The 25,675-nt window shown below is 42.7% G+C and overlaps 1 protein-coding gene across 1 annotated transcript in view; it reads right to left on the bottom strand.

Moving 5' to 3' along the window:
• The window catches only part of hcn2b (hyperpolarization activated cyclic nucleotide-gated potassium channel 2b), a 36,368-nt gene continuing 10,693 nt past the window's right edge, over window positions 1-25,675 (bottom strand). The window contains exons 4-8 of the mRNA XM_035648630.2: window positions 21,997-22,215; window positions 12,938-13,084; window positions 12,051-12,291; window positions 8,634-8,798; window positions 1-4,945 (exon numbers count right to left, since the gene is read on the bottom strand). Coding sequence (XP_035504523.2) covers window positions 3,975-4,945; window positions 8,634-8,798; window positions 12,051-12,291; window positions 12,938-13,084; window positions 21,997-22,215 — 1,743 coding nt within the window. The 3' untranslated portion in view covers window positions 1-3,974. The remainder of the gene's footprint in view (window positions 4,946-8,633; window positions 8,799-12,050; window positions 12,292-12,937; window positions 13,085-21,996; window positions 22,216-25,675) is intronic.

The raw sequence follows: 25,675 nt of genomic DNA on the forward strand, positions 1-25,675 counted from the left end.
TGTATTCAAATGCAGTTTATTGTTTTTTGGTTTTTTTACATGTATTGCAATGGGATATAACCGACAGTTATGTTTGCATTGTGAGGAGCTTGCACTTATTTTTTTTACAGCCACACACAGAGAGAATATAGTACATGTATGTGGAGTCTACAATATATGCTAGGCACTAGGTATGCACAGTACATTATGATGGGATGTGACAACTGTAGAGCGGCGCCATAAAAGAAAATCAGGTCCCTGACACAGGATCACTTGCACTGGAAGTGTCTGATCTGACCGAGAGCGACTGTCTGCGATCGTCTGTTTGCTTCGGGGGAATTCATTCATTCCTGTATAATGGGTATTGATTGGTTTCAGTATTGGCTTCGTAGTCACTCTCCATTTTATTGGACCATTATTATTCACACTTAGAGCACTGGCATCACAGAGAGAGAGAAATAAATGCCGACTGCTGTATATTCTGTAAAATGCAGAAACAACTAGTATAAAAAAGTGCATTATATATTGTTTTAGTGTTGTGTGGACAATACTGGCCAATGAGAAAAATTAAAATCTGAACCCTTGTGAGTTAGAGACACCAGATCACACCCTCGCTCGGTTCATGTGAAGAGCCCTTGTAAGTAAACATTTGAATCACTCAGAATCTCTATGCCGTGCTGCCGTTGATGAACCCCAAGACACGTCTGAATGAAAACTGGAACAGAAAATAGAGTTGTGGCATTGAAGACAGGAAAAAATGAATTTGTCTTTTAAAAAACAGCATTTTGCAAGCACATGACTTGGCAAACACAGATGCTCGTGTTGATCCATCTATGTGTGTGTGTGTGTGTGTGTGTGTGTCGCACAGATGCCAGCCTTACCAAAGCCCGGAGGGTGTATGGGAAAAAGAACAGCTGAGTTGTTGTAACATTAACATAAAACAAGACCAAGTGTTTGTTTAGTTCTGTGCAACATGCTGTTTTGATAATGGCAAAGAAAAATAAATCAGAAATCAGCGTTGGTCAAAGGTACAGGATTAGCACATTGACTGAGCTGTGAGATCAGAAAAAAAGACATTAAACAAGATCAAGAAGAAACTATGCAGACCAGCACCAGCAACTGGCACAGGATGTGCGTGCGTGTGTGTGTGTGTGTGTGTGTGTGTGTGTCTGTGTGTGCATGTGTCTTTGTGTCTACAGTTAATAAACTTGGCTAAATAAATAAGTAGTCTGGTTTACAAGATGCACACTATGATGCACACAGAAAATAACAACCGAGCCAATCATGTATCGTGTATTTGAAACTGGATATCTGCTCATATTCTTCCACAAACAGATTTTAAAGTTTGAGAAATCAGACATGAAATATTGCATCCCCGTTAACACCTCAACAGGAAATCATTTGCATATCGGGAGCTCACTTTTTTTTTAGTTATTGCTTTGTGTGCTTGAAAGCTAATACGTCCAAATGCTTTTGGACATAAATCGGCGGCATCCGCTGAACTCTTATTGGGGCCTTAATGACAGAGGCACACTGAAATATACATCCTGCACAGTATCTGCACCGTCCTTGGCTGTTGATCAAAACTTTAGCATTTATAGTAAGGTTGAGCTTCGCAGGGGTTTCATCATCTCTGTCAATTGACCTTGGCATAGCGCTGGCCCAAACTGCTGCTGCAAGAAATGTGCAGAGTTAGAAAAAAATGGATTTACATTTTGATTATGTGACTTTGAATGATTTTACATTTTGACCAGTATAAAATGTCTTGTAATTATTTGCCGGTGCATCATATCACTCAAATGTCACTGCCTGGCTGATAATGGTGGTGGTGGTGGGGGGGGGGGCATCATGACAGTTGCAACTTCAACGGGAAACTCAACCCAACTCAATGAAGGTACACTTAACGTGAACTTCAACATTAGACTGTTTAATGTTAACCGTAACAGTAAAGTTGCTGTTGTTTGCATGCAAGCTATGACTCAGCAGCTGACATTAGTGTTTTGGTCAGTTCCTTCAGCATAGTGCTAGCAAGCTTACTCAGTCAAATTATCATTTAAGCAAGCCAGTGTGTGTGTGTGTGTGTGTGTGTGTGTGTGTGTGTGTGTGTGTACGTGTCTTGCCCCTATCTTTTCTCAGTCCACTCAATTTCTCATTGTATGTGAAGCAAGGCATCAACTCTTTTCTTGAGCAATAAGAAACAACTGGATAACTGATAACAACGACGGGACAGGGCATAGACAGACCAGACAGAGCATCACAGCGTCCCCCCCTCTCCTCTCATGCAATCACTATGGTTACATGAAGCTCTGTCATGCTGAAATGTTATTGTGATTCCTAATAAGAGGTTTTTATGTTAATATATGCCAATGCAAAATCAGGCATGTAATTTTACCACAAAACCCAAATCAAGAAAAATATAACATCATTTTGGATTTTTGGTTTAGTGTAAACTGGCAAACGTAATATATTATATGGATCTTGTTCTTTAAGTTTAACTATCAAATTCAGTATTCAGTACAAATTAATTAATGAATACAGCAACATTGCCACTTCTACTCCATGTTAGTATTCTGTAGGCTATAGGCAATGTACACTGAATATTAATCTTTTCTATTTGCAGACTGCTTGCCATTGTTAAGTCTTCTGCTCCCTGAAAGCAGTTTTCATTTCATCTATTTCCATTCACCATTTGAGAGTCCTTTGTGATGTGACTCATTTACCTCTAGTCCAAAGTTCCATTGAATATAAATGAAAAGGCTGATGATTGATCGATTTATTTTTGCTAAAGGTCACTTTGAATGACTTTAATCAATAATAATGTAAAACCCCCCCGAAAACAACTGATTTTAAATTTGGGAAGGTCCACATTCATTTCAAGATGGCTATATTGTATTTTGGGATGTTCTGGGAGGATGGTGAAAATAATTAAAGGTGGGTCTTAAAACCAAAACAATGAGCTACATGAAGCTAAATATCTCCGTCGTTGAGTCATTAGTCTCCGTGGGTTCAATCCCTGATCGTGTGGGGGTCACTTAGGCATTTGATTCACTTTTGATATAGAAAATATTGATTAATGCAGTTTTGAATGAATAAAACAGCAACATGCAAATGCTTCCTGTAGAAATCGATGGCTTGGCTGTAACAAGACAATTTGTCCCACAGATGTAATTTCAGTTTCAAGGATATTTGTTGTCTGTGATCTGAAGATTCCATGGCCTCACATATCTATCTGCAGGGACTATCAGAGGCAGGGAAGACTTACGAAAGAGTCAATGCCAGATAGATTCACATACAGTACATACTTTTTATCCATTCATATCACTGATCTGGGCGGAACGATGGCTTAAACCCCTGGAATAAAGGTAGTGAAAGGAGAGTTTTTTATATTGTTCAATTTTGTGCTAATACATGTGGCCTTGTGGTCTATTTAATGGGGGACTCAAAACAGTGAACACAAATTTTGATGTTCAAAACATTTATGACTTTTTATGTACCATAATTGTTATGCAAATGTGAGATGATAGGCAGCCAAATGATAAAATGCGGTAGATACTGTAGGTATAAGTGCCAACTCATCCGGAGCAGGTCCCTGATTTTCTTTTAGTCCCATGTGACACCAAATGTCCATTGAATTAGTTGAATGAAAGGATAAGTGAACCATATGCCCATATGTTGCTAACAATGTTGTGAAATACAATAAATAAAGGAGGGGGAGATGGGCATATGCTAATTTACCACTACTTTTGTGTGCATCTATAATATCTGTGAGTAGAAACGTCTTGATGCTGCAGATTCAAAAGTCACCATACAGACTTCATTATATTAGAAGAGTCACCTCTCAGATTATCCTTGCCACTCACTCAACATTCATACATTCGGATAGTCAAACTGGAGTGGATAGAGAGGAGAGGAACTGTAGAGGGAAGAACAGAAATCACCCCATGTTCCTGCAGGTAAGCCCCTATTGAGTCACTCCCCCAACAGTTTAAATAAGATCACAAGTTTGAGGATAGCCTGGATCGGACTTTGATGTGATCAGTCTCAGGAAGGCTCACTATAGAGTCCTTCTTTGGTCGTCCTGAATCCCCCAGACCTGTTCCCACACCACCTACTGCCAGTCCGGCACCAGACCCAAAACCATGCGCAGAACCGGGAAGGGATACTAGAGGGAATGCCCCCACAGACATTTGGTGGGGCAGTACTACCCTATGTGGTATAGCACTCCGAACACCTGTGGGACCTTTTGGGGTCTGAGGGGGTCCAATGGAAGTAGAGGAGACTCGTGTAGAATGGGATGGACTTGGGGCACCTGGTAGTGCCCCCTCATGAGGCAGTGAGGGCTGAGAGACAGACAGAGCCCTTGCGTCTTGGCTCAGACTGCTCATTTGCAAGGAATGGGTGCTCTTATGTGTGCTGGGCCAGTGTGCAGGGCTGGCTATATGCTGCTGGACTAGAGAAAGCTGGGAGCCTGAAGTGGGACCTCCTGGGGAACTGGAACCATACTGGAATGATCGTCCTCCAATTGTCAGTGGGCTCTGGACTGGGGGGCTGGACAGGACGGGAGCAAAGGCACCAGAACCAAGGAGCTGAGACTGCAGGGGAGAGGCTGAGACAGGGCTGGATACATTTTGCACCACTTGGAATCTCCTCACCATCCTTGGGGATTGCAGGTTCCCCGCTCCCACTGAGTTCCCTTGCATGGGGGAACAAAAGTTCATGGCTACGGCCTGCTGCAAAGTGGCAATTGCAGAAGTTTGGGGCTGGGCGGAGGAACCTGGAGGAGTAAAGATCCCACTATGTAGAGGAGATGTCAAGGACATGGCTCGTGGTCGTGGTACATCCACCTGTTGAACCATTTCCCGATCATATTTAACTATCTCCTGGATCATCTCATTCTCATGATTGTTGAAAACCCCAGAGTTGAGATCATGTTGAACTTTGTGCATCAGGATTGAGTTCTTCTTGCCTGCAATGACACAGAGACAAAAGGAGCACTGTTGCTGAAGTAAATGCTAATGATGCAAAGAAACTGTTTTAGTTTTGCTAGCAAAGATTGCCTTGGATAATTTGCTCCTATGTCTAAACATAGAAGTAATGACTTTATCATTTACCTTCATTCTTTTTTATTTATTCGATTCTATTCCTGGTAATGAAAAATACACTGCCCTACACATCATTTTCTACACAGCAAAATACATCCAACACAAACACGCAAAGAGACAGATATTGAGAGAATCTTAGAGTCTGGGGTTTTGTAGTTACCTGAGCGCTGACAGTGTGACAAAGAACAATATATATCGTTAAAAGATTTGCCAATTTGTGATTGTATGTTTATGTATTAGATAGCTGTATGTGATTAGGTGATGCATGTTTGAGTCTGTTTATGTAAGTGTACTCTGGTACTCTGCGTGCACTGGCCCTCCAGGAGAAAATAATACTGCAGTTACCTTGGTGTAAGTCCACCTCTATGGGCATGGGTGCAACCATATAACTAGTCTCACTATTGCCTAACCTCAATAGAGTGGCCCTAACTTCAGAAGCATGGGCAGCTGACTTGAGGCATGTGATGCACCAGATTACCAGCTTGTGGCTCTCTATTTTCTGTCGTGAGGGGGCAAGGATCAACCAGCTGTCCATTACCACACAAGTGAATTGTTTTTGTAAAAAACAACAAAAGTCTTGAATCCAATGCAACAAGGAATCCACAAGGTTGACGGATACATCTAGGACCCCATCGAAGACAAGCCAGACCCCCTGGACAAGATCAATGTCTAAATTGTGACAGGTCATTGAATTTCCGCATGCTGGATTAGGAAAGCAGGCTGCAAAACTACAGCCAGGCAAAGATTTCTGGCCTACCTAGAGTCATACCATCAGAATCAGAAAAACTTAATCGATGCAGCATTAATATACTGCTGCAGAGAGCAAGACAAAAGGGGCTGACGAGAAAGGGCATGACCATTAGCAATAAAACACACTGCCGCACTCCCATGTCTCAGCAGTACTGTCCACAGAGGCATGTTTCAGGCGTCATAGCAGGGAAGAGTGTGAGAGAGTCTTCACTAAGTGTTGAGATTCAAACCCATTATATTCTCACTGCTGTCAGGTATGTAAGTGGAGTTTGCGAGATACTGTTGTGTCTTAAATCCTCTGAGAGTTGAAGTTCCTACTCTCTGAAATAATGGACAAGACGGGTTATGGAGAGGGTAAACAGCCTTTTTGGTAACCAATTAATTCTTTGCTTTGACACATGAAGAAAGGCAACCAATGGAAAATTGAATTAGACAAACTCTCATTATGCAGCTGTTTCTGTAATTCAGTTACAGAGAAAAGTAGGAAATCCAAAGCAGGTCTTTCAGTGCTCGACACATACACTGTAATATTCCCACAACTGAATTGGGCTGATTCAGATGATGAAGCAGGATGCAGTAATTTGTTGGACAACACCTTCTTTCATCCAGTTGAGAATATCTGGAGCAGTCAGGCATGGGTGATAATATTAATGGTAATGGCCATCCACAGGGTCTCTTTCTGCTCAACAAATGCAGCTGGGGAAGAAGGTTGGGATCAAAGACAAGAATTTTCCGCAGCTTCTAGATTATTCAACATCTGTTGGGGACAAAATGGGAGTCACGGGAAATGGGCATTAAAGGAGTTTGCCTGTGCATGTGGGCAATTGAAGTAGTGCATATACTGTAGCTCTTCTGCACAACTGTCAGTGGCAGTCAACTGGGTTCTACAAAGCAGCAGGTGGGCTAGAGAGCTGGCAAGAAAGAAAGGTTATTAATCAACATGGAGTGATACCCAGTTAACAAAGAGGTCAGCTGCCAGAAAGAGTGGGATGGGAGGTGGCAGATGCTGACTGTGATGACTCTTCTGGCTCCCTGGCAGGTTTCATGGATTCCAGCTGTGGAGCAAAAACACAGCTTGCAGTCTACGCTTGGTGATGAGATCCTCTCTCAGGGTTGGAAGGTAGGAGATCCCCATTTGCTGTGCGTACAAAAGCCTGGGAGTAAGAGTGAGAGAGTTCTTTCAAGGAGCACCACTAAGTCTTCAGTCCTCATAATTATGGTGGGGGCCATTATCTTTATACTTCCAGGGGAATCATCAATGGCAATAAGATGGTACAAGCAACCTAAGAGTGACAATAACTCTCTGTTGGCACTTGAGGGTGGGCCGACAGAAACGGGAACAGGGCCAGCAACAGCCACACAAGGAGATAGGAACTTGAGTAATGTGGGGCTATATGGGGATTCACTGGAGGTTATGGAGCCCTTTACAGATCAGAAGCCGTGAGAAATTGAAGTACGGGGTAAGCTGAATCTGCTCTGTAGCAGAAATAGCACAAGCACCCACTTCTTTAAACAGGTAAGCCAATATAATTTGACGTATTAAGGTTAGGAAAATGTATGGCTGATGAAGAATGCCTGGCTCTATCAATACTGTGAGTCCGTCAGGCTGAACTAATCCAATATAAGCACTCGTGGTCAAAGATATGCAACAGCAAATCTCTTCAAATTTGACAGAACTTTTTTTTAGAGGAATATGAAGTTGGATCCGTTGGATTGCACTGAATTTTCAATTGAGGATCTCATCAAGTTAAATCCATCACTTGTTACAGTTCAAATGGACAAAGCTTGCATCATTATTTTAGAGTTTGTGTTCAGATATCATTCTCTTCACATGACTTCTGCCTTTTCTGATAAAAAATGCTGATTAAGAACTTAATATTAGTAATTATCAAGTACACTTGGAGTCCAATGGAAAAGATTTAGTTGGTGGTTAGGTCTGGAAACAGACGGGTCGATCTCCCTCCACATACGTGAGATGCCTGACTGAAGGCCGTTCATGTGTGGAATCTGGCTGCTATGGCAACAGCTTGCAGCTGGCAGATGCGCGGCTTTCATCAACATGTACAGTATTGTCATGTGACATGGGGATGTGACACCAGCAGCATTGTTGACCTTGGGGGGCATGAAGGCAGGGCACAAAAGACAACATGTTTTGTTTACTCCCTACCAATGAGCTCTCAAGACAAAGAGGTCTCTGAGCAGTGTGTGTGTGTGTGTGTGTGTGTGTGTGTGTGTGTGAGTGGCTGTCACTGCTGAGCAATCATTTTAGAAAATCAGTAAATTAATCTAGAGAGAGATTACAGAGGTACAATACCCAAGTGATCTTGCTCAGCCCATTTTGTCATATTGCAGGTACAGTTCTTGAAATAACTGTTTTCCACAATGGTAGATATTCACAGGAAATGTTCAATTTTCTGTTGAACTGATATACTCGACATCAGCGGTGATTCACAGCCATGAATACATTTTTACCCTCCGTTCTTTTCTCCACCTGACACATCCTCCCTGTTAGCACCATTCATAGAGTGCACCACAGCTGTCACAAAAAGTCATCATGCTAATGAAGGAATACATTTTCCCTACGCTCCATTTCATCCTATGAATGACTCATGCTCAAGAAGACGTAGTGTCTTCTTAACCTACCTGGGGCTTGTATCTGGGAGGTAAAATGCCAATTTCCCATGGCTAAATCTCTAAAACACACTTCATGAATTAGGTTGGGATGGGAAGATTATTTTTTTTGTAGATTTTTATATTTTGTTCTAAACATAAAAATAAAAGTTTAATGGGCTTATCTCTCACCTATCCTGTCCAGTCTGTCGATGGCAACCGTCTCAAAGGCCCTCCTCATCATGGGATACTCCTCCAGCACCTCGTTGAAATTGTCCACAGAGAGCGAGTACAGGCGACAGTAGGTGTCCGCTCGCACACTGGCCGTCCGTCTTCCTCGGGTCAGCAGACAGATCTCTGGCGGGGCGAAAGTGAACGCAGACAAGAGACAGGTGGTGGGATCAAAACATCGCAGACTGAGCGACTTCAGGTTGTCAGACAGTGACAGAGCGTCTGTAAATAAGGATTTGTTGAGCAGTTTGAAATTGATACCCAGCCATTACACTGTTAAAAAATACGTTAAAATGTGTCTTGGTGGAATAAAACGAAGGCCCCTTTACAAAAGTCTTATTATAGGGAAAAGGGTTTATGCAAGCAGTTGCAGTGTGTAGTCAGTATAACCCACTGACAGTAACACTGAGTACCTCCTCTAGCACTGGCACAGCACTGACAGCTATGTGAAGGACGCACACTATATTTGGAGATGTACAGCTAAGCTTCATTACAGTCAGTTGTTCTCTTTCCATTCCCCTAGCATCTCCTGCTCTCTAGCTTTCTTCTTCCACGGGCTGGGGCTGACTGTTGTCTTGACAACCATTTGCCCTCCTTTCCTCTCGCCCGAGACGTCGACCTGCTCGGACTCTCTGTGGGAGAGGGAGAAAGATAAGGAGGAGACTCATTTAAGAACACGCATAGGGCCTCTACACTGGAACGGACTGTCTGTTCACGCCTATGGGACCTCTGGCAGCAGATGAGGGATTTTTGCTGGGACTTGGATGAGGAAGCTGGGAAGTGAATATGTTGTAAAACTGATCTTTTTCTTCTTTTAAAGAAAAACTATTAGCCATACGGATGGGATCTAGGCCACCACAGCCAGACATTTTCAGTGTGTCCTCGCTTGCAGATACTGTAAACACATACAGTACTATCTCTGTGAATGCATATGGAACATTCAGCACAGTCACAGAAAGCACATACAGTCACAACACAGTTTTGTTTTATTCAGAGGTTATTTAAGTGCGACCTTGAGTGTGACCATGTTTTCCGGCTATCTGATGAAGGATTTATATTTCCTAGGTATATTAATGATTAATAGCTTACACAGATAGACGTCACTGTGCTTACTGTACGTGAGCGTTCAGGCGTCTCATGGTCAACTACTGTAATGGGAGTAAAAGCTGTAGGACGTTTTGTACAAAACCATCAGAAGCTGAGTTTTGTCTAGTCATGTTTGAAAACATCATGCTCCAGTTTCGTGAGCGCTGTGGAAAAAACTCTCCGCAAAATGCCCAGGACGTCCTTTCATAAAGTGTCTTCTGGGATTTTTCGTGGTTACACATAACACGGGCCTTTGCATATTTCAAGCATCATAACTGTGAAAGTGGCAAAAGTGGGAAAGGATAATAATCTGAACGATAAACCGCTGGGGCTGCATTAAATAGCTGTTCAAAACCACTGGGTAACCATTTGCATCTTGTGGATGGGGCAGCTGTCATTCTCAAAAATATCGTGGGAAATACATGGACAATAAACAGTGGGTGTAATGCATTTTAGCCTTTATTTGAATATTCCTAGCACTACTACTATTGAGGTGCAAAATGTGAAACACAGCGCAGTGTGACCAAAACTCTGGATTTATAACGGCCTCTTCTGCTTCCATGTAGATCATTCTTTTCTTAATCTGTCTTTGACTAGCTCCTCTACTATACAGTATGTAATACAGCTTGGTGTTGGAGTGACCTTTATCTTCCTAAGACCTTCTCTCAGCACCTGCATCCACTATAACGAGTTTCAATTACAATGTGACTTCAAGGCAACATATTGTGAAAGCTTGGGCAGTTCAGCCGAGTTATAAGGGCTTCACCACAAACCTACTGAGACTCAGTGAATAATCTACTGCACAAAACTCTGTCATTTTTTCAACACATGCCTTTTAGGATTACACAGTTATTCTACGAGGAATGCAGCGTATTGTGATGGCTGTGGCAGGACAAATGGTGCATTCTTGTTCCAGACAGCAAAAAAAATGGTCAAAGGCTAAGCTGCAGATTTAGCTAAATGTACAGCCATAGAAAAAAATGACAAAGCTCTGTCTTTTTCCAAATGTACAATAATGGAGGCAATCCAGCCAAGTTTTGTCAATGTATTAGAATTAGAATTAGAATTAGAAAGCCTTCATTGTCACATTGAATAATACAAAGAAATTAGGAGAGCTATTCTGTTCAGTTAAGTTAAAGTACAAAAACAGTAAAAAAAAAATGAAGACGGTTCCGGTTAAATACATATTGCAGATGAGATAAAATTAGGAGTTTACAGGAGTTGAGAGTTGTGATGGCCCAGGGGAAGAAAGTTTTTTTGAGTCTGTTCGTCCGTCTCTTTCTGCGCCTGTACCCCTGCCAGAGGGCAGGAGGTTGAACAAGTGCTGTCCAGGGTGGGAAGGGTCTCATACTATTCTAGCCCCAATTAGAAATGTGTACAAAAATGTGGAATGACACAAGAGTAGTATGGGCCAAGACATTTTAAATGATGGGAGATAATGCCTTTAGAACAGTAAATGTTCTAAGGCATCCTGCCTGAGTCAATGTGTAGCATGTATGGAATCTGTAACCATGAGTCTCAAACCACTGATGTGAAAACAGCAAAATCCTGTAAAAAAATATAAAGTCACATAACTATTTGCTGCTATTTACTAATTTAAAGATTTCACTCATGCAGCAGTTAAAACACGCTGTCCCCCCAGTCCAAGCCCACTGGTAGTTGTGTGTATGGGGAGACCTGTGATCTCCTCCCTGGTGGCAGCGATGGCTTCGAACAGTATATGCTTGACATTACAAATTGCCCGGTCCTCCCCGTTCTGCTGAGCTAATTAGCTGTTATGAATGAGATGTGTGTATGTGTGATGTGTGTGCCATGAATCCGTGGCACTTCGACAGCCCCCCGGGCTGCTGGCACATCAGCACTGCTGCCGGGGAACTGTGGTCAGCTGCAGAGGGCAAACGGATGCTAAAAATGCACAAAGCCCCACAAAACTTCTCAAAGTGCGTGCGCGCGTGTGTTTGTGCACGCCCCGGTGTGGGTTCACGGGCGGTAAAGGCGACAGAAGCGCCACATGTTTCGAGACAGCCACAGAGGAATAACAGCCTGGCAAAGTGGGACATGAGTGGCTGCGAGGCAAGAAGTCAAATGTCAGGGTGGTGTTGTTGTCGTTTTTCTTTTGCCACAGTCCACATTTAAATAATAAACATGATGTCATTAGTGTAGTGGATCATATAGAGATTTGTAAGGTAAATAACACTTGCCTATGTATAGCATAGAATGGAATACAGAATAGAAGATATTTAAAATAAACAAAAGAGAAAACTACAGAGTAGGACAGAATAGAAAAGTAACCTCCAAAGTAGGAGCCGTCCATCAGCTTCATCCCAATGGTCCCTTTGGTCAGGACGCTGACCACCCCGTGCTGGATGAAGTACATCTTCTTGCCGATGGTGCCCTCTCTGACGATGTAGTCTATGGGCTGGAAGACTTCAAATCTCAACTTGGTCAGCATGGCGGTCACAAAGTTGGGATCCGCGTTGGCAAACAGCGGCATGGACGCCACCAGCTTACGACAGTTAAAGTTGACAATTTCCTGGTGACAGAAGACAGGAATTGATTTATAGAGGAAGCATAGCTAATGACACAACTATTGATGATGTGGGTGTCATTTATATGACATACATGATGGGTATAATTCATTATTTGTATTGTTTTTGGGGAATAAAACAATTTGCCTGTGTATTTTGAATACTTTAAAACTGATAATTTAGTAAGAGACTCAATTTTCAGAGCAAGTTAGACTTTTTTTGTGTTATTTTTTTTATTGTTTTACCTCCTTACTTTAAGTTACATGAAGTTTACTTAGAGCAAGAAGCCAGTGTTCACTGTGAAAGTATGTGGGCAGCAGGAACAACTTGTGGTTGTGTGGGAGAATAAAGTCCATACGAAAATGACTGTAAAACCATCTGCTGCTGTCTTTTAAAATGCTGTTATTTTTCAGTAAAGACTTGTGAAAGCTTCAAGTGACTTTACTGAATACCTGGCAAGCAAGTAAGATGAGAAGATTCAATGTGTGAATCGATAAAGGGGCTGGAAATTATGTTTTTTCAAACTACCATAGCTGAACTTGTTCCAATCCACTCACTCACTCACTCACTCAGTGCGGCGTTGAGGTGTGTGTGTCGTTGTGAGTGACTGATCACATTATAGTGGATGCTGTTGGACGGGTGTTGTCATACCTCACGCAGGGGCTCATTGAGCTCCTCCAGGATGCTCTCCTCATCAAACATCTTGCCCTGGTATCTGTGCTCGTAGTAGTCGTGGATTTTCTGTCGGAAGTCGGCCGGTAGCTTGTGGAAGGACATGTACTGCTCCACTTGTTTGTACTAAAAGATGGAGAGAGTTGTGACGAAGAGGTTTGAGAAGTTCGTCCGACTCGATGGCAGCGACGCGCTCGGGGCGACAGTTTAACAGCGCCGTGCTTTCACTCGACAGTCGGTGATGAGGACCATATGCATATGATTCCTGCAGCGTTGTGGTGATTTCTCATTTCCGCTCAAGCCGACTGTCCTATCCCAGGCTCCTAATCAGCGTTCACGTGTACGGTTATTGAGATGCACTGCTCCGCAAACATGAAGATGCTGTGACCCATTTATACCTTGTACTGGAGCTATGGGAGGAAAAGTGCGATGAAGCTGTTCAGGAGACTGAGAGCTCTGTAAAGCCCCTGGGGATTCATCACGCTCTAGTGTGTTTAGAGAAAAAGATGCTTCTATTGTACATCTCAACCACACACAGACATGATCAAGGTTTCTATTATCATATGATACAAATGTACGGAAGAACTCTTCCATGATATGTGAAAACCTTTGTAAAGAAAAGAAATGTGAATAATTAAATGGAACCAGTGGGCATTTATGTACTTGAGTTACTGTTCTGAGGAAGGAAGATGGTTGTTATTTATGTTGGAAGTGATACATATGTAACTATGAAGCCATAAATAAAACAGATGGAAGTTGAGGTTGGCTGCAGCACATCAGTCATTCACTGGCGGGTCGAACTGAAGCGATTCACACCGTCACATAGCCACATATTCACCACGGTTATGTTTATCTACATCAAATGCAGCCGCCATGTCCTCTTCTCTCAACTCATTACGGCGCTCCGTAACACCTGTCATACCTGGATTACCTGTGGAAATGGAAGATCTACCATAGGATATAATAGCATTGCACAGCAGTCAATTGGGGAACAAATCTAGCTATTATTTTCTTCGAAACTGTACACAAATGGCTTTTGGGTTCGCTTTAGTTACGCTAGGAAGATAGGGAATTTGGTCCAGTTTCACGCATCGGCACCTTCCTGTAAACAAACAAAATACATAAATAAAGATGCGCTCTTGCACTGCACACAACACCCTGGGGGCGGGAGACTGGCCACGTGACTCATGTTTTTGTACAATAGGCCAACAAGATAACCCCTTAACTAGTTCAGGAGATCTGTTTACTTCCTGTCACATCAGCAACCAACATATTATAGGAGACATATTATGCCTTTTCAGTTTTTCCCTCTCCTCCAGTCTGTTATATCGGGTTTTTTTGTTGTTTTTTTAATGTTAAAGGTCTGCAGAGTTAAAAGCCCAAAGTCCGCAGTAAGGGAGCTCCTCTCCCCGACAGAAAACACTGCTCCTGAAGATCCTGAAACGGCTCGTCGGTCGATGCTTCAGTAATATGTGCAGACTGGGCTTTATCGGGAGGGGGGGGGCCTTAGAGAAGGACAGAGGAGCTGTAGGAACGGACAGTATGAGGAAAATTAGGTGTTTACTGAACATTAGAGCATGTAAACCTTTTTAAAGTAACAACCCAAACTAAAATTATGAACCTGAATATTAGCATATTATGTCTCCTTTAACACTCCGGAGAGGTGTAGAAAGAAGTGACAGTGTGTTGTAACAAAAAAAAGTCATGAATTGTAATAAAATAGATGTCATTAAGTTCTAAAAAAATCTTGAGAGCAGGAGTGATGTGAATGAATCAGCTTTCCGTGTACACTGAGACAGAATTGCACAGTCTTGATCACAAGACTGTGCAAGAAAGTGTGACAAATCCATGTTGGAGTGAGTTGCTTTAAAATGTTACATAAGGCCTCTGCCGCTCCCCAGTGTGTCTGTTTGTGTGTGTTAAGCAGTGTGAGTCATCCCTCTGTGGGATAAACTGACAACTGGATGAGTAGTAGATCTCAAGTTAAAGGTCAGGAGAGAACTTCCACTGTCCAACACAACAAGATGCATCTCAGATCGTCCACACAGAGGTCAAATATGTCCGGTGAGTTTTAGAATAAATATATAGGTCTGTGGTCACCCAACACCTACTGCTGCATTTGAAATCGGTTTTTTTTTCCATCTAGCTGGTGTTTTGTCTCTCAGACCCCGCTCAACGTTCAGGGAAATCCAACGCTTTAATCACGGAGAGTGCCGATATCTTTCTGAGAGTCCATGTCTTTACCAGACAGTCCAGATTTATGACGACGCGCCTCACACGGAGGTGCAGCCGAGGCGCCGCCAGCGACCTTGCTTGTAACAATTGATGACACGCATGAAGTGGGATGGCACACGGTCCAGGAAATTACATTTTGTCACACTGTAAGGTGACATATGGGTTAGAGAGGGAAATGGGGACTTGACCCTAACGGCTCTGCTGACACTGCAAATCACAGTATAATACAGTACCGGCTGTCACAGGGGGACGATATTAAATTTCTTCCTCTGCAGGAGGATTTTCTCTACATCTAAGCGCTGAGTGGTTCCTATGAAAGGGAAAAACTCGGGTTTATGTAAGAATTGCAACATTGATTGAGGGGAGCGACATTTGTCCCTATTTTCAGCATCACAATAAAATGTTATAGTCATTTTTGTTTATTGTTAATTTCTTCATTTCTCTTTAGACTTTCTAAAGCTACACCTCCTTCTCCTTTAATCTCTTTCCTCACACTCTTTCTTTTCCTTTCTCTTTCAGGCACTTTTGCCCAATTATGATCTAGTAATTATTATCTATTCTCCGGCATGATGTTCATCCTCTAGACATAGATGCTATAACAAAAACATACATAACACATGCGTAACAGTGCAGCATGACCTCCAACATGACAACGTGATGATCGGACTGGATCACTTACTTCAATGAACCACATAATGAAATCACATCTGCAAAAAACAATTCACTGCATCCCTTTCTAACTTACTTAAACCAATTTTGAATCTACATCTCATTCAGTCTGGATTCATTGCCTCGGCTCACGGTTCATTTAGCGTGAAAAAGACGTGGCAGTGCGGAATGAAAAGCTCACAGGATGTCTTCCTCAGCCACATCTTTTCACATGATCCAGACAACAATCTGAATGTAAGCTATGGTTAAGACGTATGAGGGTATTTCCTACCGAAAATGCTGCGCCCGCATGCACAATAAAATAAAAAGAGGACCGAAGTAAACTCACTTCAACTGTTCTTTTTAAACTTTTTGTCACAAATAAAAACGCTGCAGCTGACTCCCTCAGTATCCAGCTCATGCAATCAAGCATGAGGATAAACTGAGGCGGCTCGCATTAAGTGTCTCCTGCCTCTGGATTCAGAGTGTGACAGTCTCGATTAAACAGAAATGACATCTTTCTCTCTCCCTCCCTCACGCTCACTCGTTCTCCCTCACTCCTTCAGCTCCTGTTTGTTGAAGGAGTTGAGTTTTATTGACTTTCTGATTTCCTCAGCATTAAACGAAGATTAGTGGCTGGTTCACTCTGACTCTCGGAGGACTGGAACCGAGACTGGAAGACTGTCTCGCCCCTCCGAAATAGCCAGATATACTTCGATGTTGTTGAATGTTAACCATCCAAGAAAATATTCTCCAAATTCCATTCATTTAGTTTCAAAGTCACAAACAGAAGCAAATGAATTCACCTCTGATAGACATCTTCCTAAATTTTATAATGCAAGGTTCATCTTATAAAATTAAACTCTATGGCCAGTAATGCAGAAGTCTGGACTTAGATCCTCCGGCAGTATTTGTATGAAACTAACAAATGCATTACACTTACAAAATCCAATCTATTCCTTTTATCCAGTGGCCTTGGTTAAAAGGAGGCCAAAACAGCACAGAGGTTTTTAATAGGACATAAAGCCCTGAGTTGGGGGCTTGTGCACATGATGCATGGCTGTCACTGTAAGCTGCCACAGAGGGAACGGAGAAATTGAATTTGGCCATCCTGTTAATGGGCTGTGTCAGGATGTGACAAGTCTTAGTGTATCTGTGTGTGCGTGTTGCGCTGTTTTGAGTGTCTAAAACCCGAGTTGACAAGTTGACATCAGCACTAGAAGAAAGCTTTAGCTCCCTGAGCGAAGAGCGAAGGCAGAGAAATAAACACACACACACACACACACACAAATATGTATACATGGCATTCGATGTGTGTGCAGAGTCTGAAAGGTCAACAGCCGCCAACAGTCACGTATGCCCCTATGTTAAATAATGCATGACAACAACCGCAGAGACGAGAGGTTCTATGTTGTAAAATGTGTGACGTAAATCAGTCATTATGAGAAACTGTTATATTTCCAATGTAAGAAACATTTCCTCTTTTCATTTCTTTTCAAGTGCAACAAAAAAGTCTGGATTGGGAGAAAGACTACAGGAAGGAAATATAAGTTCACATTTAGAGTGTTTCAAAGGGGCCCTGCGTCAATTCTATACTCCAAGGTCAGTTTACTCTTGGGAACTACCACTCAGTTGTGTAATTGTGTCTTTTGTGGCTCGAATGGAAGTCTGGAAAAAATAACCCTGATGATGAAATCTGGGTTACTTTCTTTGTTTGGCCTTGGAGACTTTCAAATTGTCAGAGAAAGCCTGCATTTTAAATTTCAGGCAAAGGATTTCAAAAGATGTTTGCATTTAGGAGGCATCAACCGTCTAAGCAAGTAGGTTATCCCTTTATGTGAATTGTATGAATAAGGGTTTTTAGTTCTTGGCCAATGCTAGGGAATAAAAGTCTGAACAGCTGCATCAAATTGGACCATTCTGTTTTTTAAATCCAACTCTCCTAATGCTATGGAATTATTAAATCTCTGGAGTATCTCTAAGCTATAAGAACTACGTTAAAATTTCAAAACGGTACAGTAAGTTAAATCAACCTTGGCGAAAAATTGTATTTGTTGTCAAAATCCAGATGGTGTGTGTCTGAGACCCTGGTCAGGCCTCAGTGACTGTGCAGGTAATGAAATGAGCAGTTCCTCAAGTCCGATGTGGCGATGTGTCAAGGCCCAGTGGATCAGATCCCATCACCGAGGGCCCCGGGGGTCACATCTCCCTCCTCTCACACGCCGCTCTATTCCTCTCGAGGGGATGGGAGTGCAGTTACATAATGGCTAATGTGCGGCGTCCGCTGGCAGACGGTGTATTGCCCAACAGTCAAGGGCGAACGCAGGCGGGGGTGTGGGTGGGGGGTTGCCGGGTGAGATGATGAGATGGGGAGAGTGTTGTGTAGAAATATGGGATTACCTCAACGTGAGGGGGTATTGTGTCATCATTCTTACTGTAGTAGAAACTAAAGACTGCGAGTCAGAAAACCATAATTACATTGTCTCCTACGTCCCCCCTCAAACTGTGGCCACATCATATTTCATAAGTTAATGCATAAACATGAGAAATTGTTAGCTAAATGGATTAATAGTTGAAATAGTCTAAAGTAAAAGGAGGGGAAATAATGAGCTATAACAGTTTGCTAAAAGTGACAACAGGTGAAAGGGTTCAAAGTAGCTCAAAGTAACAAATGTTTCAATGTTTCGAATGCCAGAATAAAGTTGATGGATGGTTGAAATATCTGAAAAGTAAGTAAGTAGGTAGGAAAAATATGAGCTAAAACTAATCAATGAATAGATGAAACATTGAGCCTCTGTGGTAGAGGTCTGCAGCGTGAACACTGACAATAAGATCTCATGAAAAGAAAATGTAACGGTATTCACTTCCTTGTAATGCTCCTCAACGTCCACACACAGACCAGCCTGTGATGAAAACCTGTGGAACACGACGGGTGACGTGCATAGATGAAAGCTGCACCTGAGCTCGTCCGACTGGGTTGTGGGGGGAACATCAAAGGTTGGGAACCACAGCGTTTCTCATTCACATGCAGCATCCCACTGGTACCTTACAGTACGTTGACTGTGTGCGTGTGTGCGTGTGTGTGTGAGTGTTTCTCTGAATACATTCGTCCCTAGACCTGCTAAACACACGCATAACCAAACATCGTGTGTCAATTCTGATAAGGTGGAAATAAATCTGCCTGTTTTGTTTAACTCGGCGGTCAAATGTTTGATTGCACATCTCTCTTTGGTCAGCGGGGTCTCTGCACACACTCCCCGGGGAAAATGCTTAGCGGCAGAGCTATTATGACATTTCTGTCTCAACACGGAGCGCGACGCTCACTGTTTGCTCTGTGTTGTGTCAATAAGGGTTCATGCTGTCGCCGGCGTTCACACAAAGAATCTGTTCCACCGGTGAGTCAGTTCCAACCCATGGCTCTGTCTCCAGTCTGTTATCGGACGGACCCACTGCAGGCTGCGGGTGCAGCACGGCTCACTTCATCGCTTTATGATGAACAAGTGGTCATCGGGGGACTGGAGAGGGATGGGGTGTTGGATCTGGTGCCACCGCTGTGCACCATAAAGGGGGAAAAGAGAAGGAGAGCAACGGCAGGAACTGACCGCTCCAGACGTCGCATCACTGACAAAGTACAGCTGACACAAAACAGAGACTCCAGCACAGAGTCAGCAGCTCATTTGTCCTTTATCTCTAGTCTCTCTCTTGACTCTCTGTGTGAAGCACCGATGTGGGCGGAGACGACATTCTTTAGATTCATGGCATTAACGCTATGGAACAACTTATGGAAGATTGGTAGAGGAAGTGGTTAAAAAAAGTCAAAATGGCCGTATCCATTTGTCAAAGCAGAAATGGACCTTCATTTTCAGATCATTTCGGCTTGAACCAAAAATATACAAGGAAGAAGAAATATTCAGAATATATCCTTCTGAGCCTTAGGGTTCAGGAGTAATGAGGTAAATTAAGAGTTAATAATCACATCATTTTGGACCATCATCTTGCTGTCCACCAGATCCCATTTTAATTTACAAATAAGTGTGTGAAGTCTGTGTGAACAGACAAACAGACCCAAATGGGACTGATGATATCATCTTTTCCACAAGGACCGTAACAAGGAGACACGTTGAAAATAGCACCTTATCACACCAGGTCCGTTACGGGACAGCGTACGAACGAGAAGGAAATAGTAAAAGACAAAGTAACATAGAATAAAAGTCACATAAGAATAGAAAACACAATCAAAAGGGAAGTGGGTTTAAAAATTCAGAAACGTCACAAAGTCTGAAAAAGGACATTTGAAATCTGTAGAAAACACAACTATCTATTCGGTAGAAAGTATTTCTAGTCTGTGGATAATCCAGAGAAAACATTCACCTGCTTTTTGTGTTGTGAAGAAGTGGTTTTGTATTTTGTGTGAAGCAACACTTAAATTATGCTTTGCCACTGACCAACATCTCACAACACTCACACAGCCCCTTGTACGTGTCCATACTGTGTGTGTCCACCCTACACAGTTATAAAGTATGCTCAGTGATTGCGCACGGTGTATCCCAGATCCATCGATAATGTATCCACTCCCTGTTGTGTTTACCCTGCTCGTAAATCTGGCACATACATACAGCCCCTTCATTATAATTTAAAGTCCATCACAACCCTTCCCACAGGACATCTGGCCTGCTGCAAACTCAACATCATCGTGGACGCTCCCTGATATCGTGACCTAGAAAATGAAGCGAGATGATTATCTCTCCAACGCCATGCATAACTAAAGCCACAAGCGTCGGAAAACACACAAAACCACGCGCCGGCGACGCCCCCGAGGAACAGAAGAAAAACGAAATCACCAATTTAAACATTGTCCAGAGGCTTCGCGCAGACGACGAGGCTTGACCAGATCACTCTGCTGTTAATGTGTGTGTCTGCATGCATGTGTATGAGTGACGGGTGGCTTTGAGACAGCCCCACACCACCCAGGATCCGAGGGAGCTAACAAGACACAGAGCGGCGAGGACACCGTGGCCTTATAAAGCAGGAGTGTGTGCACGCTGGCTTCCAGACACCCAGAGCTTTGATCTGCCGTTGTGTGTTGAGACAACAGACGGGCCGAGGCCCCGGCGACGTGCAGCCGTGAATATCGAACAAACAAAACAGATGCTGTTCCTGTCAAAGTGTGTTGGAGTCAAATGAGAAAATCCTCTCTGCTCACATCAAATGTGATGACCTGGTGTACAGTGTTGTAAAGGACTAACACTGTCGACTAAGTATCCTTATGGAGTCTCCCAGTGGAATCGTGCTCTAGACACTGGAGACATCTGGGTACCGGTAAGGTAATCCTGGATCCATCACCCTAATTTATATCCTTGGTGATAGAAAATAAAACCATACCAATGTTTTATACTGATTATCGAGCAGATAACTTTCAATTTAATTCCACAGGAATTTAAAAAAGACAACCACTTACTTTTAGTGGTATCAAGCAATGCAGATTTGTTATAATTCATATGTTCATTTTTCAGATGTTTGCCTCTGATGTTTTTGCTGCCACCCCCCAAAAGAATGTGTTTGTGATGCCAACACCATTGGGAAATCTGCATCCACAGAAAACCAGTGAACAGTCTTCATTGAGATTATTTCTTCTGAAGAAAGTATTTTCCACTGTTTACTGTGTGTGGACTATTCGCAATAACCAGGACATTATTTCCGAATGGAGATGTTGTTGTTGGATTCATTAAAAAAAAATATATTGTTTGATTTTGGGGAAAAGTTGTTTGCTTGCCAAGAGTTGGACAAAAGGTTGATTCCACTCTCACATCAGACCATATTATGAAGCTAGAGACAGGAGCAGATTGAAGCTGTGGAAAAGTGCCAATTGATAATTGTTTCCTGGCTCTAGCTTCACTCCTAACATACACACAAGATCAGAATTAAATAAGCATACCCCCCGCCCAACAAAACCTACTAAATTATATTAAATATAAATGTTCAATACTTTGAATACCACAAACAACAATCTGCTCGCCACCATTGCCGTGGCTGCTGTGATCTCAGATAAACTCGGCTGTCCTGAAATGTTCCGATCTGCCTGTGTATCGGTTTACTAACTAAGTCTATTTCAGAAGATAAACATTCAGGGAACCAAAGATGAGACAAATATTGACCTTCTCCTGGTACTGCCGTCTCGATGAGTCCAGAGACTGGATGAGTGCAGTTGCATGACCGATGAACATGGCGTAGCAGGTGGCTCCTACGATCATACTCAGCATGGTCAGCCAGATGTCCGACATGCTCTCTGGGGCTTGTCTCCCATATCCAATGCACAGCATGTGGCTCATGGCCTTAAAGAGGGCGAAGGAGTAGAGCTCGCTCCACGAGTCGTTCTGTAGGAGGAGAGATGGAGGGTGAGCAAGGAGGAGGGAGAGAAAGAAAGAAAGACAGAGAGAGTTGGAAATAAACCAGTTTAGGATGAACAAAATGTAAAGAGTGATGGAGAAGAACAAGGGCAAACATCACAGTTATTCTGTTCTCCTCGAAACGCAGTCCACGATCTGAACTGCAATCTTTCTTCCCAATTTTGAAATTAAACTGTTGAGAATATCCAGACTATGGACTATTACTGGATATTGCCTTATCAGCGCAGCCATCTAGTAGCCAATCATTCAGTTAGTTTGTGAATGTAGCATGGATCCACATTATTAGGGTAGACAAAGTACAATTGGTACATTGAGGTCACAATCCTTTAAAAAGGATTATTATTATTGGATATAAAACCGTTGGATCGCCCACTCCCACCTAGAATAGCTCCTTACATTTTTACTTTTATGCTACGGTGGTTTTGACCTGATGACCCGCGTCTGTCATCTATATGTGCTGTTAAGAATTATGTCAGTGTGAAATAAGTGGGGATAGAAAGAGTGAATTCAAGAACGAGGGAGCTACCGAGTAAACTATATTATGACTGGTGATTATTGCAAGTTTGTCGGAGAGTCCAATCATCACTGACTGAGCAGCTTCGCATTGTCTTGGCCAAGCAGAAGGAGCAGACGGGGAGACGTGAGTGTTAATGAGGAGCCCATGCATCTGCCAGCCCCAGTCTGTCTCTGATTGGTGCTCAAGCACTCCGTCAACTCTAATTCCCGCCGTGTTTTTCGAGTCATTAGACGCTGAACCTCACATTCTCCCCCTCAAACAGGTGCGGCTCACTCACTGTCCAGGGTTTTACTGCGGTGTGCTCGTGAGCGCTTCCCTCCGGGACGAGTGGTGTCCTCAGCCGCTGATTGACTGGTTGGATTCTCCTCTGATTTGTATGTTTTCCACCGTCATTTGCATTTAATTTGAGATTCAAATTGGGTTGATTTTGAAGGAGGCGAAAGAGGGCTGCTATCAAATCAGGGTTTAGAAAAAGGTGATTTGAAGAACCACGAAGAAAGAATAAGAGATTTTAAAGGCGCTTAGCCTTCGAGCAGCAGGGAAACCGAAAACTCAGCCCGGCTTCAGACTGGGAGTTTAGCTCCAGCCCCAAACTTGAGGTATTGGAGTAGCGATGAGACCATAAACTCCTCATGAAAATTTGGACTGATGTTGTAGATCAAGTGAGAAGTATAGAGTCATCTTCTCATAGACTTAAAGTGATTTCTTTTTGGAACCCAGTGAGTCGCCCTCTGCTGGTGATTCCAGAGAATACAGGCTTCAGGCTCCTCCGCCTTGGCTTCATTTTCTGGACCAGTTGAAAAGTCCAATTTAATCTACTTAGTCAGTGCTCTCAGTCAGTTTAGCTCTTTCCAGTCTTAATGCTGATCTAAGTGAATCGGCTGCTGGCCCTCCGATGTTACGAACAGATACGTGAGTGATATTGATCTTCTTATTAACTGCCATCTCTCTGAAAGAAAGTGACATTTCTGAATTTGAATGTATAACAGGTCCACCCACACTGCCCAGTTATAATAGGTCTGTATGATTTTAAGTTTGAGATAAAAGCTGATCAAAACTGACACAGTGTGCAGATGTCTCTTGCTGTTGAACATTTCAACTTTCATTGTAATACAATAAACCAATTCTACAGAGATACCACCCCGAGTGAGGAGGGAAAGGAAAGAGAAAACTAACGCAATTAGCTCTTGTTGCATTTGATCTGCCATCGGTCTTCACGGAGCAGTGTGGATGATAGCTAATTGTACGTAATACATTTAGCGAGGAGCACAGTGGGAGCATGGGACATCTATGATGCATGATTGCGTAATTATAGAATTGTGTATGTACTGTACATGCCTGCTGGCACACCCACCTGGGCGTGTTTGACTCTACGCTCGTCTTTGAGGGTGTGTGGGTTTGATTTTTGCCAGTCATGCTGCTCAGCATCTCTCTGACAGGCCGCAGTCCCTCTTTGACTCAGACGTCTGGAACTGACATTGGTCGTTTGGCTGGTTTGGAACTACTGATATTTAGATGACAACAAATGACACTGACGATTAGAATTTGAATATGTGAACTGCCATAAAAGAGCTTGTTGGCGATGGTGAGATTTATTATTTAGAGCCATTGGGTTTGTGTTTGTAATACATTATTCAAAACTGAATGAGTACAGAAAGTTGCAAGATGCGTTGGCGTCGCCCTTAGCTACTGAACAATGTTAACGAAGAATCAACTCCTGTGTATCTTTAATTGACTCCGTCAGATGTCAAGTGGATGCCTGTAGGCCAGGATTGCGATACAGTGGATCGCTTTGCTCGCTGCCCAATAAACTCTTGTTATGCGATTTGATTTCATTACCTTTCAATTGGTATTTCTCCTTTGACAGATGTCACGAGGAAGACGTTCGTCATCGTGTGCTTAAAGAGCCATTTCCAAATAATGCAACAGATTAGATCAACTTAAGTTTGAGTTTTTCTTGTTGGCAGATGGTAGTCTGACCTATGTGAGAGCAGAGGGGCTATTCCAAAGATCCCACCAGATTTGTTTCTTTGCAAATTGTCGCACCCTTCCTAAATGACCGTTGCGCCCACTGTAACTAAGAGTTACACAGAGTTTCGCAGGAGTGACTCCTCCTTGCAGAAGGGGGAGCGGGTTCAGCCTGTCAGCCCTCAGGTCCTCTGAAGGGCCACAGCATGATGGGCCGTGTCCTGCACTGAGACACAGCTGTAGATTTCCTGTTCATGTGCAACCATGCGCAAACGGAGAATATGTCTCGTCGGCGATGCAAGATGTGGCCGTATAACTTGAGCTGAAACCATCTGTTCTGCTCGGATCATGACAAGTGAGGGGCAGGCCTTTGTTGTAATATTCAACCAGGATTATATTAACAGTACTGGGAAGAGCATATTGTATTATATATATATTTTTTGCCTTGTTAACAATGTGACTCAATCGAAGGTAATATCGTCCGCCCACCACTTAAATGCCATCATATTTCATACAGACATTCATGTCCCACTCAGGAGCAATGATAATCCTGCCAAACTAAGATGCCCATCAGCCTTAGCTCTGCATTGTATTTAAAGATAATTATGTTAGCAGTAGTACTAAAAAATGTTACCTCGCTAATACAACTTAACTAAGATGATGAATAGTAAACACTGTAATGCCTAAACATCAGCGTTGGAGCATTGTAACTGTACGATTCTATCCTTAATGAATTTTGTTTAACAGTTCTTAATTGATTATTTAAAAATGTTTATGTATCTATGTGGACACATTATCTCTCTTACTCTGAACAGTCTGAGATTCTGCTAATAGTTTAACGATATAAAGACAAAACCTGTATTCAGTACATAGCTAAATATGACGAGACAACTTCTCCCGTCAAAAATAAGGCTGGTTTCACAGGCGCAACTTGTCCCACAA

This window comes from Scophthalmus maximus, chromosome 13 (assembly GCF_022379125.1).
Source record: "Scophthalmus maximus strain ysfricsl-2021 chromosome 13, ASM2237912v1, whole genome shotgun sequence".
Taxonomy (NCBI): Eukaryota; Metazoa; Chordata; class Actinopteri; order Pleuronectiformes; family Scophthalmidae; genus Scophthalmus; species Scophthalmus maximus.